General features: G+C 37.0%; 1 protein-coding gene across 42 annotated transcripts in view; it reads right to left on the bottom strand.

Annotated features, from left to right (window-relative positions):
- The window catches only part of PHF21A (PHD finger protein 21A), a 123,586-nt gene that overhangs the window by 14,697 nt on the left and 89,029 nt on the right, over window positions 1-19,860 (bottom strand). For 33 of the 42 annotated variants that reach the window (XM_085581830.1, XM_085581831.1, XM_085581820.1 and 30 more), the window contains 5 exons: window positions 10,765-10,965; window positions 6,892-7,146; window positions 5,041-5,127; window positions 2,512-2,808; window positions 695-793 (listed from right to left, as the gene is read on the bottom strand). In XM_085581830.1, coding sequence (XP_085437956.1) covers window positions 695-793; window positions 2,512-2,808; window positions 5,041-5,127; window positions 6,892-7,146; window positions 10,765-10,965 — 939 coding nt within the window. Of the gene's footprint in view, window positions 1-694; window positions 794-2,511; window positions 2,809-5,040; window positions 5,128-6,891; window positions 7,147-10,764; window positions 10,966-13,095; window positions 19,577-19,860 lie in introns of all 42 variants that reach the window. The other 9 variants (XM_085581851.1, XM_085581848.1, XM_085581849.1 and 6 more) reach the window with 3 other exon arrangements.

Below are 19,860 nucleotides of genomic sequence, written 5' to 3'. Positions count from 1 at the left end.
AGGAGCCAACCCTAGCTTAGATTTGCTATTTGCTAAGGGCTATACATTTCTTAGAAGATTCTAATTTTAATGCAGGAAACATAGAGACAGGTAAGAATCAGAATTTTGCTGTCTAACTGACAACGGTTAGAGCTCACACAGTCAATTTGAATCCATCTACAGAAACAAATGTAGCAGAGCATTTAGCTGCAATCAGTTCCAAAGCTCTTCATGGCAGAAAGGCTTTAAGAAATAGTTATTCTGTCCTCTCTTTCAATGGAAACTAAATTGGACTAAAACACAAGAAGAATGTGGATTTATGTGACTCTTTCCTTCCTGCTCACCAGAGTAGAAATATTTTATAAAGGAAAACAGACATTTCTTCAGCTTTGAGAATAACTCGAGTCTAAAACCTCAAAGGAGTGGAAATCAACTCTGTAATCTAAACCCCTGTTTGAAGAAAGTACTGCAGAGAAATGACAATCTTCTAACTTACAAAAGGCTTAGAAGCCAAATGCATTCCACAATTGAAAAATGCAATGCACTACATCTATCGATTATTTTTATTCTGTAGCCTTATCAACTACTGCTCTCCAACAGGAATGTATGGAATGTTGAAGTTAAGAAGTCTTGAGGGAACAGACAGAAAAAATATTTTCTGAAGGACAGTACCCCTTTTTTTTCTTAAAAGAAAGTTCTGGGTATGTTCTGATACCTGTGGATTTTCTTCTCGTTTTGGCTTCGGTGCAGCAGGTGGGGTGACTGTACGACTTTCTGTTTGCTTCTCTTCTGTTTCCACATGTGGTTTAATAGCCTGCATTAAAACAGTGTTTCTCTCATTCAGTGATAAGAATGACTTTTTTTACTTTGACTATTAAAGCAAAACAAATACTTTCACAGATACAGGAGAGAAAATGTTTAAAGCTGATAGTGTACTAACAAAGACTTAACTGAGGAATCTGATGTGAGAGGAATGTTAAATAAGGCATTTTCATTTCACAAAGAATGAAACAGCCTTCTCACCAATCCATTATCCCACACAGCCATACAAGATAAAACAGTAATTTTAAGAGTTAACTTTGTTACAGAAATCACCATAACGTATGGGAATAACAGCCATTTCAAGAAAACTCATCCCATCAAGACCTCCACTTAAAAATCATTCTTCATACATACATTTTGTACTTCTCACTCCTCAGTCTTTGTATTTTATAGCATTATGAATAGCTCAAAAACTGTCTCTCTGAACCCCTCAATGTTAAGAGGCTTCTGAAGCCTTTTTCTTAAGTAATAAATCTTCTGCATGACATTCCTTAGCCTATAGCATGGATGTTGAGGCTATAAACTGAGTAAGGTAAGCTACAGACAGCAAACTATTCCCATTTATGATATGGAGAAACTATACAGAAAAATTCATATGTTATTGAACCACCACCATTCTTCTATGTTTTTCTGTAGTTGCCAGTAATTATTCAAAGAGCAAATGTATATTGCTGACACCAAAAGGAGCAGGCATCAAAAGTCAAATATTGTAGAAGTACAACTTCCCATGGAAAGGACACACATTGCTGAGTAACCTGTGCAACAGCCCTGAGGTATGCAAGAACCTACTCATGAGACTTCACAAGCACAACTGAGCATGAGCACAACTTTCATGCACATGATTTTCACAGTCTCCAGAAGTACTTCAAAAGCAGAAAGAAGGTAACTTCAAGGTACATTAGTCTAGGAAAGAGTTATAAGTGACATATATACTTACTATTATCTATAGCAATTACATAAATATTATGTGTTATAGTATGCAATATAGTATACAATGTTACACTGTTACTAACATACAATATACAAAAAAGTTAAAAGTTAATCAGAATATTGCTTTACTTGAACAGACTGGTGAGGACTCTTAGTTGCAACCCACACTGACTTAAGTAATTTTTATTTTATAGAAGTCTTTTCTGGAGAGAGACTTTAAACATACAGTATTCTCTGCTTCTGAAAGTCTCCTTTCCACTCATTTAATCCAATTTAGACACAGGGAACTATCAGACTTCAGAAGCTAAGTGAGACTATTTTGCCTCCAATCACAAGATTGCAAGATCAAGGGATCACGGAAGAAATGGCTACATTTATCTGATTAAGTATCCCTACAATTTTGTGCAATTTTTGCCTTTCACATAACCACTCCTTGAAAAACAAAAGGGCTTGTTATGTGGATGGATTTCAGCTTGTACTTGTTCTTCAAGATACTAGTCAAACCCTGCAACATAGCCTGCTTATGAACTACTGACGGTTAAACAGTAGAGGGAGCATAAAAACACTGAAGCAGGAGAAAAAGGTGCCAATGGCCCATACTAAAGGAAATGGTAACATCTATCCCAAGAGCTGCCAAGTCATTCCATAATTTGTACTGCCATTGGAACAAGAGTATCTCCAGTATCCACTGAAAACTTCTCCCTGGCTGTCGTCCTCTCCAAACCTGCACAGTAAAGCAATAAACCCAGTACCCTGCACTAGCAGACACTTTATCTGTACCTGTTTTTCAATGTTTGGTTTGCTGATCTGTACAGTCTGAGGCCCAGCAAGCCTGGTACCCGGTGCTGCTATCACGATGCTGGTGAGCTGTGCCATAGGGAAAGTTTTGGCTATGGTTGCTGTCTGCCCGTTAACTACACGAACTGGATGTATGGAGTTCTGAGAGTTGGGTAAAGAGGTGGGTGTGAACTTTGTTGTCAACATCACAGGCCTCTGAATAAGCTGAGGAGCTGCAAGCATTGGAGGAGGTGCAGGGGCAATAGGAATGTTATTTTGGGCAACTGGTTTAGGTCGAACCTATAAAAACAAAATAAGAGAAAAAAAAACTCCAGAGATCTGTATATCAGTATTTCAGATCAAATTTTTACTGTCTTTCAATTCATCCTGTATAATCTGCAGGAGGCTGCTTGATTTATTTTAGATAACGTAATTTTTAGCATACTGTCCTAAGTATGTTAAGAGGAAAAAAGCACCACATTTTCAAGCTTACTTACATAAAACCCATCTATAACATTTGCATATACAGTCATCATCCCTGAAATGGTATTTGGATGCACAGACACTTATACAGAATATTTATTGCCAAATGCCTTATCTGTATCTAAATTAACATCTTGGTTTTACAGGCCAAAAAAATCCATGTGATATTTACAGGCACAGCTGAGGCGCTAGTATTAAAAGTGTTTCAGGTCTTTGTAATGAACCTCCAAGAAGTTATGAACAGTTGATTGTGCCCTGAAACAAAAAATTATTTTTTTTCAGCAAATACCTGTTATCTGTCAATTCTATATATTATTTAGATACCTGGAAAAGCAATCTTGATAAGCAAAAAAAGTGACAAGATTATATATTAATCCCTTACTGAAAGTGCTGAACATACAAGTAAATGCAACCATTTATCTTCTTTCACAAGAAAGAAAAGAGCCACAAGAATCTTCTAAAACTCCATCACCAATACTTGCTTATTTCATGTCTCCATTAAGTTTGTACTTAGCTATGGACTGAAAATATCATTACAGAGTACAGAAGCAGAGCACTTTACTTTAAAAATAAAGCTTTTTTTTCCTTATTTGATTCCTGCAATACTCCATAAAGCATTTTACCATGAAAAACTAGATCACATTCCAACAGATCTCACCATACCCAAATCTTAATCAGATACCAGCCCTTACTTTCCCTTCTCGCTTTGCAAAAGATTTATTTTTATTCACAGCATCACATATTTCATACAAATTAAGTAGTTAATCCAAGATATTTTTTTTTTTTACATAAAGAAGCAATCCATGTCCTCCCCAAACCATGAAAAAAAAAAGTGAACTGCAAGTTTTACTACTCAGCTGAAAACAGAGGTCATTCTCCCTTGAAATACAGAAATACTTGGGAATAATCTAGAGAAATATCATTTTTTTCTTTTTTTGCTCATGAGCAGCAAGCAACAATTAGAGCAATTTAAGGCCTTGGGTGATGCTTTGATTTTGATGACACCTATTCCATGGGTTCATTTCACTTATTGCAAACAAGATTATATATAATCATCATATGCAAATTTTGTAAGTACAAACTCATACTGGCTGGAGGATGGCTGAGGAGGTCTCTAATTTGACCTCCTGCTCAGAGCAGGACCATCACTAAATGCAGATTGGTTGGCTCAAGGCTTTGTCCAAATAAATCTTGTAAAACTCCCAAGGATGAAGCTTTCACAACATGTCTGAAAAGCCTCTTCCGCTCCTAATTGTCCTCAAGGAGAGAAGTGTTTCCTTATATGCAGTCTAAAACTTCGCTGTCCTAATTTATGAGCATTGCCTCTAATTGTCCTGCCAACCACCTATGTCTCCAGCTTCTTGTTTATTTCCTCACTGATACTGGAAGTAACACTGCTGTTAGGGTGCCTCCAAAGCCTCTTCTCCAAATTTGAAAAGCCCAGATTCCTCGGCCTCTCCTTACAGGTTATATATTCCTGCCCCACCCAAGCTCTCTTAGTGGCCTTTCTTCCCATGCTTCTCTCAGATTTATCAACCAGGGATTCCAAAACTGCAGGGTGTTTATTGGACTCAGTTTTACGATTGCTGAGGAAAGGTGGATAATCTCTTCTCTGAATCTACTGGCTGTAATCCTGCTGGTACAGGTCAACATGCTGGTAGGTTTCTTTGTTGTTAGGGCACATCACTCATTTAGCTGCTGTCAACCAAGACCTTTTAATCTGTGCATCTCCTCAGCCAGTCAGCCCCCAGCCTGTACCTGTGCAAAGAGTTAGTCCATTCCAAGTAGAAGACCACCTTTTCTCATGCTGAGGCTCCAGAAATTCTGCTGGCCCCTTCCTTTATCCTGTCTAGGGCTGTCTGCATGTCAGCACTGCCTTGAAGAATATTGACTGCACCCTCAAATTTGTTAACATCTGCAAACCTGTTGAGGATGAATTGTCTTCTCCAGCACATCAGCAGTAAATGCCACAAAATGTTCATCAAAAGTCTCTTCTATCTATGCTATAATTAAGTTCCTTCTTCTATTGTTTGTTCTCTGTATACTCACCTGTGGAAGAAAATTTGGACGAGGAGTAAGTCTGGGAGGAGGGATGAACTGCGGCACTTTTATGGGCTGAGGCGTAGCCTGAACCTGCTGTAAGAACATGAGAAAGCTCAGTAAGAAGTAAGAGGAAGCTTTAGCTTTTAAGTTTTTCACCAAAATCAATATTCAGAATTATTTTCAGACCTGATGTCCTCAGTTTTCACTCTGTAAATAATTTTTTTATAGCAAGAGGTTCCTAATTAGAAATGTATTAAAGACAGAACTAAACCTTATTTTTTAGATCCTGCACACCTTACTTCATAAATTGCAGACATATTTCCTTTTAGTTCAACTGTAGTAACTATTGTGCTCTGCAATCTAAAACCATTTCATCTGATGATAATAAAAACTTGTATTTCTTTTAATCATTAAAAAATGGCATTACAACAGACAGAAAATAGTAACATGAGCTATGGTCTTTTTATAGTAAATGACACACAGAAGAATGAGAGAACATCTCATGCAAATAGCAAAGATTGGGAAGTTACAACTCTTTCAGCAATATTAATGACACTACGAGGGGCTCTAAATACCCAACTTGAAATTTTCAAAAGTAGGCTATTCATTTGAAACAATTAAGATCTGATTTTAAGTACTTCCCTGAAAGTGAAACTGAAATCACCTTCATGGAGCTGCCACATGATTAACCACTGAATAGCACTACCAGCTACCATGAGTACCTGGGGAGATTCTCTGAAATTAATGTCAATGTGATTTTATACCCTCCTATACTTCTGTCCACTGACACAAGATTGCAATTTTCTTAAAAAAGGTCTTGTACTGATTAATTAGTACTCAGGAAAATATTCTGATATTTTTGATGAAATTTGCTACAAAAACATAAATCATAGACTAGTATTAAAATAGAATTACCTCCTCAAATCAAAGTTATTCAGCAAGGAAATGAAGTACAGACACAAAGAAGAGATGACAGTGGTGCAAGGGATGACACAGGAAAAGAGAATATAGAAATAACGTCAGTCAAATAGTCTTCTCTATTCTGATCACAAACATATGCCTCATTAGGGAGTAAAATTACTTCTATCTGCATTAAACTGTATTTTAATAAATATAGATAAATTGGATTTATGTTTAATAAAGCCATAGCCTTTACTTCAGAAGTAAAATTTCCTTGTCATGCTGTTACATAATGCCTGGTTTCCAGACCAAGAAGCCTATATAATCCAGTTCTGAAACACTGGTTCTTTTATTTCTAGGTGGCTAGCTATTCTGGAAAAGACTGTGTGGTGTAGCTAAAGCACAAAATTGGTATTTCCAAAATACATGTTTTTAAAGAAACAGCATGCGTTTATGTGTTTGAAAACGTGCTGAATGAAGACATGGTAGTGGGCAAACTTAAGGGATGTATCTAACACCAGAGACTTTATCATGCAAAGGGAGTAAGAGATTGACTCAAAAAAATCTAAGATGAAGACTCAAATTGATCAAATAAAGTCTGACATCTCCTTTGCCTAAGAAAAGAGTAGGAATTCTGCAGAGCACAGCCATACAGATTCAGTAAGGGCAAAACAATCACTACTGCTCCATGACTACGGTTACTAACAGGGGAAACTTTACAGAGGTGATGACAGCACTGATTTAACTCTATAAAGCAAAACAGTAATAACAACCCACATGGAGAGAAGATGTTTTTCTTATAGACTATCGCTTTACCAATGTCAGCTAGTGAGGACTCACACCATGCCCCTACTATCCTCATTTCTGTGAGAAACCCTGACTGTTTATTTTTTTCTAATAGCCCTCTTGTTAACCAAACCCACACATAACTGCAGGGCAAACACATGAAACGCTTACCAAAGTTACTGTGTTTTTTGTCACTATTTGGACTGCCTCAGCTCCTGGCCCAGTGACCTTATTTGTTGTCTGGAGGTTGACTGGTGCATTCTGCGCATCAGTGCTGAGGACTGCTTTCTGATTGTTGTTGATAGCAGTAACCATGGCAATGGTAGGTCTCTGACCCACAACAGAGGCAGGCATGGTCGCAGTTGCTGCTTTCAAGACGAGAGGTAGTGTCTTAGTGGTGATCATAGAAGCTGTAGTTACAGTTTTCTAAGGGAAACAGAAAATACACTGTAAGAGACAGAGACACTCCATATCAGACAGGACGTGGGTTGGTTAGTCAGAAACAATAGACAGCATGAGAAAGAAGAGGCAGCTCTGAGCCTATCTACCTGCTGTTCAGACAAGCACATTATCTTATGCCTCTGAAAACTGGATAGCTAGAAGCATTCTCATTTGAGGCACATGTTTGTTCTGTTTTAATCACCTGCAGCACTGCAGATTGAATCAAAACCTATTCCTGAGAAAATTACAATTAGGTGTTAGCAGTGGCATATGCATTTTGGATCTTTTAGTTTCATAATACTTCCAAATATGTGCTGTCAATATCAAACATCTACGGTGAAGGTTTATGAAACATAGCAACAAACTAGCTTTTCACTGAGTAAAACTCATATTTTCAAATGGAAACTGTAGTTACAGTGATCTTCACAATCAGAGGAAGAAGGGGAAAAGCATTCATAAGTTGATTTTTTAAAAAAATAAAAATATAATTATTATTTTGGGCATCCCAGTCTCAGCTTTAGTGATACATACAGTTACCTTGCACTGAACTTTCTTTCCTAATAGTATCAGTAGGGTTGTCCTGAAGTTTTAAGAGCTGGCTGTTAGTCTGCCCAGCTGCAGACAATTAAGTTTAACTTCTGTGGAATGGGCTAATTTTGGAATATGTATTTGACACCATGATTACTCTTGGGCTGTTTTAAAAAGAGTGGTTTTGAATCATGTAACAACAGCATTTATCTGAAATGCCTCAGTACATCATGTCCAAAATTCCAAAGTTGAAGCAACTATCATTTCACAGTTTTGTTTTAAAATATACTGTCTCCCAAGATGCTAAAGCAAATGGACTTTACAACTCTCATTCAAAAAGCAACAAGGTGAGGGTCTCCATATAAAACCAGAACACGATGCAAACAGAAAACTCATGACATGTGACACTCGACAGAATGGCAAATGATCTTATTTCTTTTCACTTTGGTGTAAAAAATCCATTGCACCAATGGCACTGCATCTTCAAAACTTTAGTCACATGATCAAATGCTTTAGTACTAAATAACCAGCATTTGCTCCTGATGTCAGCTCTGTGTTTTACAGAGGAAAAAATGGGAAAACAGGGATTGCACAGTCTTTGTGTTCTGAACATGCCTGATTTAGACTACTTGACTTTAATCATACAAGACCTTTATCTTTTTTCCTAATAAAACAATATATTTCTAGTTGAATTCTGCAGTATTTTCACCAACACTGTTCCCTTAAACAAAGAGTTTACCTTCACACCTCTAACTTCATAATAATTAAGCTGTCACCTAACTCTTAATTATAAACAAGTGTGAAAAAATTCACTGTATAATGCCAAATCAAAGGATAATTTATGCTTCAGTTTTATACATTTATGAAAAATCCAGACATAATTAAACTGTCCTTGTTGCAACTCAATTTTCTTAACTTTTTATCTGAGATCTAACAAGCTTATCAACCTCTGCTGCACCTTCCCCAAAGCAAGAGGCTCCATTTCCATAATGCAGTAACATTATTCAAGCTTTTCCAATGAGATGTAACGTGGTATCATTTTCACAAACATTACATTCAACCATAAAAGTTTTAAAGAAAAGTGTAATCAATCATGTAATGCAAGACTGTGACTTTTCCAAGGGGTTCTACTAATTCTGCAAGTGCTCAGAGTACAGCTTCAGTCAGAAGATCACAGAGCTTGATATCTCTGTTACTTTGCTGAGCATTAATTAGATCTATATTCTAAAAAGTAGTCAATATATTAATTCATGCTGGAGTTGCATTCATAGTGAGTCTGCATTATTGCACATAATATTGCAATAATGACCTTTTAGTTATGAAAATTTTAAAAGAACTTCTAACTGGACATATCATGTGTCACTGTTAATTATGGCATATATACCTGGATTCCTAAATTTGATTACTCTGAAGACAATCACTGAAAAAATTCTCTGTAGTGACACAGACTTGAAAAATATGTTATTTACAAAAGTAGGCATGAACAAACTGTTCATAGAGAGACAAAGTAATGCACCTTTCTTTGCTGAAAGAGACTGAGAGACAGTTAAGACAGAGGCAAAACCTTAGATACAAAATGTGCAGAAATAAGAGAGGATACTTCACTATTTTAACAACATAAATAAAATCAGAAAAGTGTTAAGGATAAAAGCTGGTTTATTTATCCAAGGGACAGGACAAACTCCCTTCCAATTTGTAACTACTTTCCAAGCACTACTGTATCGAAGAGAGTAGCAGTTTTTTGATTGTTTCGCTAGAGGGCTCTTTAACTTTGAACAAAACCTCAATTTTTACAACCCTGGAGATGACCTGGAAGTTAATGAGTGAATTCAAAACGTGGAATACTGAGAAACACATGAAACTCTGTTTGCTGCTCTCATGTTTTCTGACTGAGAAACAGATTACTGATACAACAGTGATCCATTGCTTGCCTATAAATACTTAAGGACAGAATAATATTTGCTCCTTTGTTCCATTTTAGCTTTGATATTGATGTTGCTGCTCAAAATGTGTTTTCCTTAGTTAGGTTTGCTTCATTTCAATGTGTTTTTCTCAAAAATACAATTAGCTAAGCTTCACTAATGCATTTTAGAGCACATCCAAACCAACTTGCTGAGTTAATAAGAGAACTAACAGCCCAACCATTTATCTCTTCTGTGCTTTCAGAAAAAGAGAAGATGAGAATCACAACTGGTCAAAGCTGTGGGTGTGATTCACTGCAATTTGCATAAAGCAAACTTCATGGGTGAATTCTGTCATCTGCCTATTCAGGTAAACATGAGCTCTTAAAATTGCATCAACAGGAAGAAAAGACTTCATATACACTTCTTTTTACAGAATGCCTCCCTGCATTTTCTATCTGTTTTATTTAGCACACTTTCATGAATTCAAACATCTGAACAGGAGAAACTTGAAAATTCCCCTCTTAAGCAATCCACTTTCTCTGCTGAGTTCTGGCATTATGTCTCTAATCCTATACTGTAGTGAAATTCAGTTCACCTTCCCAATAAAGACCCTATTTTCTGAAACTTGAAGTCTGCAATTAACACTATATGCTTTTAGACAAATCCTTGAAAATTCAGGTATTATTTGGTATGACCTACCTCTGTTTAAAAAGAACCAAGCAGAAAGAAGGAACTGTTTTCTTGCATTTTGTTTACATTTGTAGAGGGCATTTGCTTAGTCATTTAAAAATAAAGGATTTTAATCATATACCTCATACAGAGTGTGTGAAATATTTAACTATTTCTTGAGACGTACTAGGTCAGATTCATTCACACACCTAGGGAAAAGACAGGCTCATGTGCTAAACTTTCACTTATTTTTTACACTGCCACCCTTCTTTTCTGTGGTATTATGATTCAACTTTCAAACAGCACATTGTTTTTAAACTCAGATTGGAGATTTTTGCCAAAAAACCCAAAAGATCCATATCTGCATATTCACAGAAGAAAAAATTCATTTGGTACACTAACAGGCATAAGTGAAAGTTTGCAGTTTTCTCTCTGCACTTTTCCTTTTTTTAATTTTCATTGAGTTCATCATTTAGTAATTAAAAGAATTGTAGCTTTTTACCTGTGATCCTATCACATTTGGAGAGGGTGCCGTGGACTGTTGCTGCTGTTGATGGTGATGTTGCTGTAGCTGTTGTAGTGGTTGTGGCTGTGGTGTCTGTAGTTTGTTTTCTGACTGTGCCAATGGCTGTATTTGAAATTTACTGTCTGGCTGTTCCTGCTTGACTATCAAATTCTTTCGAAGCTGTTCCACCACTCTTTTCTACCAGATAAACAAAATCATAAACAGAAATGATGACAGTTATTTAGCTGCACGTAGTAGAGAAAATAATAGCACCTAAAGATACATTTATTTAGTGCAAATAAGGAACTGCTCAGAAGCTTAGTGGGACTTCTCTTTTTGAAATTTTAAGTATTGCTGTTACCTAATAGACACAGTCTAAAATTGGCCACAGAGGAGTATTAACAGCCCAGCAAGGTGACCTCACTGTTCTTGTAGAAACTCATTGACCAAAATTCAGCCTATTCACAAACCACTGCAAGACCTCAGAAACTTATATTTACATGATTCCACATGTTTTGACTCCTTCAAACACACACACTCCTAAATAGTGACAAAAAAGAACTTTGGGTTGAAGCCTCCCAGCTGATTTCAAGGCAATAGGCATGTCATTTTGTACCAGGCATTGAAACTGAGTGAGAAACAGTCAATTTGAGTGCAAAGGGTGGGTCAGGAAGGGCATGGATGCATGGTCCTTCTGTTCAATATTATTGTCACCTGAAAAAGAATCAGAGAGCCCTACCTATATGGGAAAAAAATGGTACAGATCTATTTCTTCCAGCTTAGGGGCTTCATATTACATTTTAGCTTCCATTAAAGTTAGAAATTATTATTATTGAAATTATCTCTTCTCCCAGTAGCCATTGTGCACCTCCTTTAGACAGTAAAAGGATTTAAGATCAAGTGATTTGCAGCATAAGATACATGTTATCTGCATGGATAATAAGGGCTTACAATTTATGTTCACATTATACTTTAGTGTACACAACAGTGAAAACGCGGTGAGCCTTTTTTTACCTTCTGCAGGCATGACCAGAAATGGACATTTTTACATATACTTTAATCACCCCCAAATTTGAACAGTTTTAAAAAGATTTAGCTATATACCTAAGCCCCCTTGATCAAGAGCATATGCACACTCCAAGAAATTACACAACAAGGCAGTCTTTGGAAGAGGAGAATGAAGTTAAAGGCATGGGACAAGCTGAACCAAGAAAGCCCTGGTGGAAACAGGAACGGTCAGGAAAGCTCTACCAGAGCCAGATGCTGAAGTTGCACGTACATGGAAAATAAAGTTTCAAATAACACAACCATTTTGACAATACCAAATGCTTTAATTTTTTTGGTTTGTTTTGTTTTGAAGCACTAGTATTCAGACACAGTACTAAACATAGAGATGAAGGAAAAAAAAACCAAAACCCCAGTTATTTACTACAACTGGAAGAATATTTTTCCTCAAATTTCATTCGCACATGTTTATGAAATTCTGAGCTTAAAAAAAAAATCTGTTTTCCTCATTTTATGGATATACAGTAGACTTATGATTTTAAGTATCTTGCTTATGATGAGCTAATACAGCACAGTGCCTCACACAGTGAATGTGTACGTCTAGCTCAGAAGAAGACAACAAAAAGGGCAAGTTCCCAAATTGACAGATTTGAAAACTGGAACTTTAAAAAGCCAAATAAAAACTTCAAGCAACAAACCCCACATCCCTGTTTCATAATGTTGAAATGTGTGAGCTCACATGATCGATCTTTTAGCAAAAGACTGAATTCAGCAAGTTGAAGTTAACAGAAGAAGGACTGCAGGGCTTCCACAAAACCCACAGCCCTGGCTGAAGATGCTTGCTCAGCTCTGGCAAGAGAAACACTGGCCCAACCTAGCTGAGAATTCAGGGAGTTAGTAAAGTCCTTTACTAAAAGAACTATTTTACCCTGCATCCAGCAAAGTGCTAAAAGCTGTCAAAGCCTAAAAGCTGTAAACTGTTCGTTCCCTTCTGAAACAAGGATCATATAACAGAAGTGTAGAAGGCATTTCCCTAATTCAGATATTTCACATAGTTTTAATGTCCTGTGTCCAGCAGCTTGCTCATATACATAATAACTGGACAATCATTTAAAATTGCTTTCTGAAAAGATCAACCATGTTAACATGCAAATCAAAGTGCGGCGTCAGCAAGCAGATACAAGAGCTGAAAACGCAGCCAAGGGGGAGGAGAGAAGGCAGCAAAGTAGGAGAGGAAATAATGCAATGTACTTATAGAATACCTGCCAAAAAATGGACTGCACATACACTCCTCCTGCACGGGAGGCTAAAGAATTACCATACCCAGCATGAACAGGAAGGGAGTTTTTGTCTTCCACAGCTGCCAGTACGAAATTCAGGGATAATGATGCTCTTCTACTGAATCCCTGACTGGAGGAAATCAGCAGCAATGGCCCAAGAATGAATTTCCATCTTGTTCTTTACAATGGGAGGAACATTAGTGAAATGATAAAAAAAAGAGAGAAGGAGAGAGAGAGAGGCTGAGGGCTCCTCTGCCATACTGCTACAGCAGGACAAGAGCCAGCGAGGCAAGCAGGGGAGCAGGAGCGAGGTGAGTCACATGGCATTCACACACTGCCTGTTCCACCCCCGGGCCTGAAGCACGGCCTGCAGAGATGGGGTAAAACAGGACCGAAGCACAGTTTGTATTGGTGCTTTGTGCAAAAACTGACGCTCAGCATATTTGGCACAAGATGCATAACGTGAGTGGAAAAACGCCGTTGCTCTGGAAGTCTACGCTATCCTGGTGGAGGCTGCTGAGAGCTGCCTGGCAGCAGCATATCCTGCCATCCATATCCATTATGCAGATATTAAATTGGAAGAAACATCTAATGCTTTTAAGATTCAGAGAGTAAAACTGAAGTTTGCACTGCATGCCAATTTCTTACGCAGTTTAATAAGCTGTTTCTACCAACTGTCAGTAAAAATAACACATTGAAACTACTGAAATAATTTTACTATCTGCAAGACTGTTTGGGATTGTCTGTTTGTTCGTAATTACCAAGAGAGATGCTCTGAACAACATATTTCAAAGTCCATAGCTGAATTTGCAAAACCAGGCGAGTTTCTCAGGGTTGCACCTACACAGGAACCCGGAGCAGATGTCCCGTTTCCAGCGCTACCCTCTGCGTCCCCCTGTGCCCGGCCCAGCCCACGCCGCTGCTCTGACTCCGCACGCAGCGCACGGCTGCCCCGGCATCCCGCTGAAGCGCACGTGTGTCTGCAGCAACCTCGGCAGAGCCTCCTTCCGCAGGGAACTAAACGGGAGGGTGCTATGAAAGAAACTCTTGTTTACTGTCAAACTTCATTAACACCGTGTTTTAAAATTGTTCCTCAGTTATTTGACTGTTCTTAATCAATTTTAAAGACAGTTTGTGCTGCAGAAAGTACAGTCTGTATGACTGAGATTTGCCAAGGCTGATATCAAGTCCTAGATGCGTGTCTTAGAGACTGAATGCCGATCAGATTCAGGTGTTCTAAAAGTACCACAGAATTCTTAAAAAAATATTCCTAATTCTTTAAATGTAATCATTGCCATTTTTCCTTTCCACTCATATTTAAGAATATTTAATTCTTACAGACTACTTTAACATTTTAAATTGAGATTAACTCAATCATAAACACATCATCATGCACACAATGAGTTTTCTGCATGTCTTAAAGCTCTAGTTCTCCTCATACTCCTAGAATAGTTTCTTTTCATGCCATAATATGAATGTATGAAAAGCATTTGTCTTTCAAGTTTATTGAACCTTCCTCAAAACTGAATGTCAATCCTCTCATTACATCCATGATGTGAAAGAATTTAATAATCTCATCCATTCTTCCAAACTGTATTTTACCCAAAAAGGAACTGCCAGCCCTATGCAATGGTTACTATCAGACTACTTCCAAACCCATTTGTTGAACAGTGCCCCCGTAAGCACACTGCATCACCTCAGAGCTCTCGCTGTCTTGACATCTTTATCGCTAATCTCATCAGGAACCATTCACGCTGCTGAGTTCAGAGCTCGAGACATCTCATATGACCCTTCCTTAAAGTTAATAATTGCAATCAATATTGTGACATTTTGCTATACCACTTTCTCATTTATGCCACAGGCTAGATCCTAACACAGCATTGGAAGATTATTTTGGTTTGATTAAGCGAGAAATAGATCTTCTTGGTAATGTATCTATGCCAAAAGACATCTCTGTGCTCATTAAAAACTACCATGAATATGTTTTTATAGGATAAGCAAAGTACTTGGTGCAAACTTTAAGTAGGTTTAAGATTTTTATCCTTATTAGTTAAGCATTATTTCCATTTAAATCAGTCAATCAAGCAAAACATAGTTCTCTGAGTACATCTCACTTCTAAATACTAGATCCCTGGTTGTATTTGGTGACACATTTTCCTCTTCTTTCATGGAACATGTTCAGAAAAACATCCATACCTAAAGAAAGCTCTGCTTTTCAACTTCAAAAATTAATAAAAATTAAAATATAAAGAATTTTTAAAATGAGAAAGTAAACTAGCATACTAAATAATCTTGCAATGCATACATTTCATATCACAAAACCAAAGCTGATGTGGTTTGAGCTGCTCAGCTGCCAGCCACTGACATGACCCAAAGAGAAAGATACCAGAATTTCCATGGCAGAAAGAAGTTAAAAGCTTAACTTTAAGAGATCTGGTACAATAGTTTTTAACGTGCAAAGAAGGTGCATTCTGGGAATGGAATTTGGGAATGGAAAGATTACAAGCAAGGAAAGTAATTGTATACTCATTTACTACTTTAAGATAGTATCTAAAATTTAAAATAGTGAAATCCAATTATAGAAATTGATGACGCAGAATCTACACCAGTAATGGAAAAAACCCTTTTGTACAAGCCAGCTTGAATTAAATTCCATTGAAAGAATGATCTAAGGACTACAAAAATATTTACAGTTATTCTGTGGTTATCCTGTATTTTTATGGAATTCTGCATTTGTTGCTGTGCTTCACTTATAGCCAGATCTTTCTATCAACTAAATCTAAACCAACTAAATTAGAAAGAATTTTATTTCCAGAAAAAAGAGTGGTACCATTTCCTACTTCTTAAAGGTGATCAAAATGGCCTCTATATCTTTCAGTCAAAAAGGCTCCCCCAGAGTTAGAGGTGCTTGAATGCTGAACAGAAATGTAGCAGTGGGACTGGGAGGCCACTTTCACCTCATACTTGAATGCCTTACTGGGCATCATTACTGAAATGTGTCCTATTTCTTTTTATAGCTGAAAAATCTGTATGTCTTTGAAGTCTTAGTTAAAATACATGGGTGTCTAACCTTACCTAGTCAATGGCTGCATTGCCAACACTCCAGTAAGTGTCCCAAAGAGCAAATGCTGCATTCAGCTCACAGAAAACACAGCTGTAAAAGCAGCACAAAGATGCAAGGACTTCTGCACATCTAAAAGAGGTTGCAGAGCATGTGAGGGCAACTGAATGCTTCTCCTGCCTCTGCGATGATGGCCCTGTGAGGTGAATTTACACTTAGAATACTGATGAGCACTAGAGATGAACCACTTAGTTTTGGAAACCTCCGAATTAATAAGTTTTCTTTGCAGTTTTAATATCTTTAATACAATTTCTGATTATGGCATCTGGTACCTTGTGTAAAATGGAATTTATATAAAATTTTATTCCATAAAAAAACAATGTTATGTCAGATAAATATTATTAGATAGCATTGGTATGATGTGAAAAGTATTTTTGTCATTAAAAATGTTGGTAGACTTATCACAATTGTATTTTAAATTAATTCCTACAGGTGTGATTCTGAAACAAACACACAATTCAGACATGAACATACATATTTTGAAAGTGATACTGAATATTTTCTTTACTAATGAGAAACATTACTTAAAGCTGCTAGAAATCATTCAGAAGTGGATTATGACAGTTCTGAAAATAATATTCATTCCTTCTTTCTTAACAGGGGAGAATGCTTAATTTTTTTCTAAATTTAAAAACACAGCCAGAATTATAAGTTAAAATTGTCAAAAATAGCAGTTGTGCTATTCTGCTTCATGTGACTTTTTGATTGCTTTATTTTCACTACTGTGTCTTTTAATATTTGCAGCACCCCAAGTCAAATTATTTTGTGGAGGGAATGTTGTACCATAAAATGCCTTAAGCGTCACTGTCTTCTTGTTTTAGAATAGTCATGCACAAAGCAGAGCACAGAGAATGAACAGGCACACACGAGGCAGCACACATGCAATGTATTCCTGCAGTTTACATATTAACTAAATGTAATATCTAGCTTCTTACCCCAGCACGTATGTTAAGAAATTTGCAAGAACAGCAACAATAATTAAACAATGAAGCAATTAATGAATGGGGAATTAAGTGTGTGACAACAGGCAAAACAGAACAGGAAAAAGAGTTAAGTACAGTACTTTGAATGTAATTAAGGAATAATGAAATTAAAGGAATTAATTTAATTATTTTTTTAAATTTGACAAGGTTTGACAAAGTTAATCTTGCTTTAGGTTTTTTTCCTTTACAGAAATATTTCCAAGTACAAATACAAAGTTGGAAAAGGGATATGGGGACAAGCTCAACATGAAAACACTGACGAAATTAAAGAATTAAACTGCTGACTACACTGGAAAAGGTGCTCATTTTAATTTTATCTTGCCCATCTTATTGTTCTACACCCATTTGTCAGTTTCACAGTGGAAAAAAAAACGTTCTTAAGGGAAAAATAAAAAAAACACCTAGACATAGCTTCAGAAATGAAACAGGAGCCTTTGTACTTCAATGTAAAAAAAAGTCTGTATCATCTCCAACTGAACCTAGTTTACTAGAATCATGTAATGTGGTCTTGTAAAATCTGTCATAGACTGAAACTTGCAACGTAAAATCTCAGAATAAAAAATACTGTGCATTGTTATTCTTGCACAGGAGAATACACAGGAGCAGCTACCCCCATGGGAAAGCTGTTTGTGTCTATACACAGTAGCTGTTTACTAAAGCTAAGCACCTCTGCCAGGCTAGTCCCACTGCTTCTCTTCTCCGACCCATGATTTACCTCATAACACAACATCCTTTAAACTAAATTTGTCTGCATTAAGCAAGCAAAGTGGAGCAATTTAAATAAATGAACTTATTTCATGGTTTAGAAACAAACAACCTAAAGAGAAGTATACTTTTTAACCTGGTAACTCCTCATATTTGGAATAACTCAAAGGGAAAGTATAGTCATAAAGTAATTTTACAACATACTAAGCAGATTTTCATGTGCACAGTATCACAGTCCTTGACTAAAATTTAGTCAGCTTCAGTAGGATTCTTGTGCATCCTACAGCTATTCTCATGACTGAATCACACCTCCTCTTTTCCTCACAAAAGGAAACACACATAGTTCATACTCATGTGCCTCATGCATGATCAGAAATATCAAGCTAGATTACTAGATTTACCAAACCACAGAACAGAAATGCATTCTTTTGTGAACAGAAAGATCTGGATGCTCAAATTCTATCATAAAACCCCCTATTGATAACTCTGATTTTGGTAACAGCATCAAATACTTCCTTTCCTCAGTTGCTTTACAAATGCCACAAACTAACACCAGAATTTCCCTGTTGTCAATCAAATACTGTTTAATGCCAATTCAATTAAAATGTATCACTAATAACATCACATCACAGTTCACTGGTGATCTCTACTTCATAAGCAGAATGAGCTATTAGAGCAAAAAGTCACAGTTTCACCCCACTCAAATGAGAGATTTTTCTCCTCTTCCCAGTAATTAGAACAGTATATCAAAGACAGGAGCTCTGTTCAGTTAAACATATCTGCTGTCCTATTCTCTTTAGTTAACTAAGGACAATCAAAACAAAGAAAAATGCCTGCTTCACAGAGAAGACATCAAATGAAATCACTGCAGACGTTCCAAACTGCTGGCCTTCAATTGTATCAAGGTTTGTGGACTCTCTGAAGCAAACTCTCTGAAAAACAAAGCCACAGTTCTTGCCCTCCCAATTTAAATTGTATGGGGAGAGGAACTGTGTTTATCATCACTAAGTATGGCAAAACTACTCAACAACTGAAGACTTGCTGAACTACCACCATCTTATATTAAAACACCCAAGAACAGGCATTTTCCCAAAATAATGGAAAGCTACCTTTTTCTTGAGGGATGCAGAGGTACTGGAAGAGGTTCAAGGAAGACCACAACCACAATCAAGGATCCAACAAACTATGCTGTGTAATGTGAAGCTTACTGAGGCTCCGCTTATCCAGGTTATTGAGAGGCAACTACTCACTGAGTACAGGTATTTATACACAGAAAAGAAATCCAAGGATGGGAGAATTTTTAATTTCTCTGAGAAATGCTTCCCCAGCACTGAAACTCCACATAAAGCCAGCCTTACTGTTTAGAACATGAACACGTCCAGAGGCACAAACAACCGATATACTCAAGGTTCTTTTGTCACCTTCTTCTGAAACACAAGATACTGGCCACAGGTAGAGAAAAAGAGGCAAAGCAAAGCAAGCTTGTTGCCTTTTATTGCATGCCTTCTTTACATAATTAAGATTTTTATTGTTTTTAGATCTGGAATGGGAAAAAAAATTCTCCAGGTCAGACTTGCTGAGATTTTTTTTTCCTTTCATTGCAATGCAGAATGTGGATTGCCTGTTAGGACTAGCTGGGCATATTTCCCCTTATCAACCCGCTGACATTGTAAAGGCCTTCAGAATATCTGGCAGCATAATCCAGCACCTGTTGTCTGAAAAACAAAGATGTGGAAGACAAAAATTTAGTACATGTGATACAAACCAAACTGTTCAATTCTCCCTGAATCAAAAGACATCAGACAGGATTACTGGGGTAGACTATAATGGCCTCTAATATGCAGGAAGTAAAATCAGTAATTTCCTTATCTTTTGGAACTGATGTGAGGTGTCTCCCCTCTACTTCCTAGCTGCCATTTCATAATTAAAGTTTATGTGTATTCTATTAAAAGAAAAAACAAAAACAACCCACAACTACGTGCTATAGATGAAAAACAAA

Source organism: Lonchura striata, chromosome 5 (genome assembly GCF_050655825.1).
Source record: "Lonchura striata isolate lonStrDom1 chromosome 5, ASM5065582v1, whole genome shotgun sequence".
In the NCBI taxonomy this organism is placed as follows: domain Eukaryota; kingdom Metazoa; phylum Chordata; class Aves; order Passeriformes; family Estrildidae; genus Lonchura; species Lonchura striata.
Note: the sequence above shows the minus strand (reverse complement) of the source record. Positions and strands in the feature narration are given on the sequence as shown.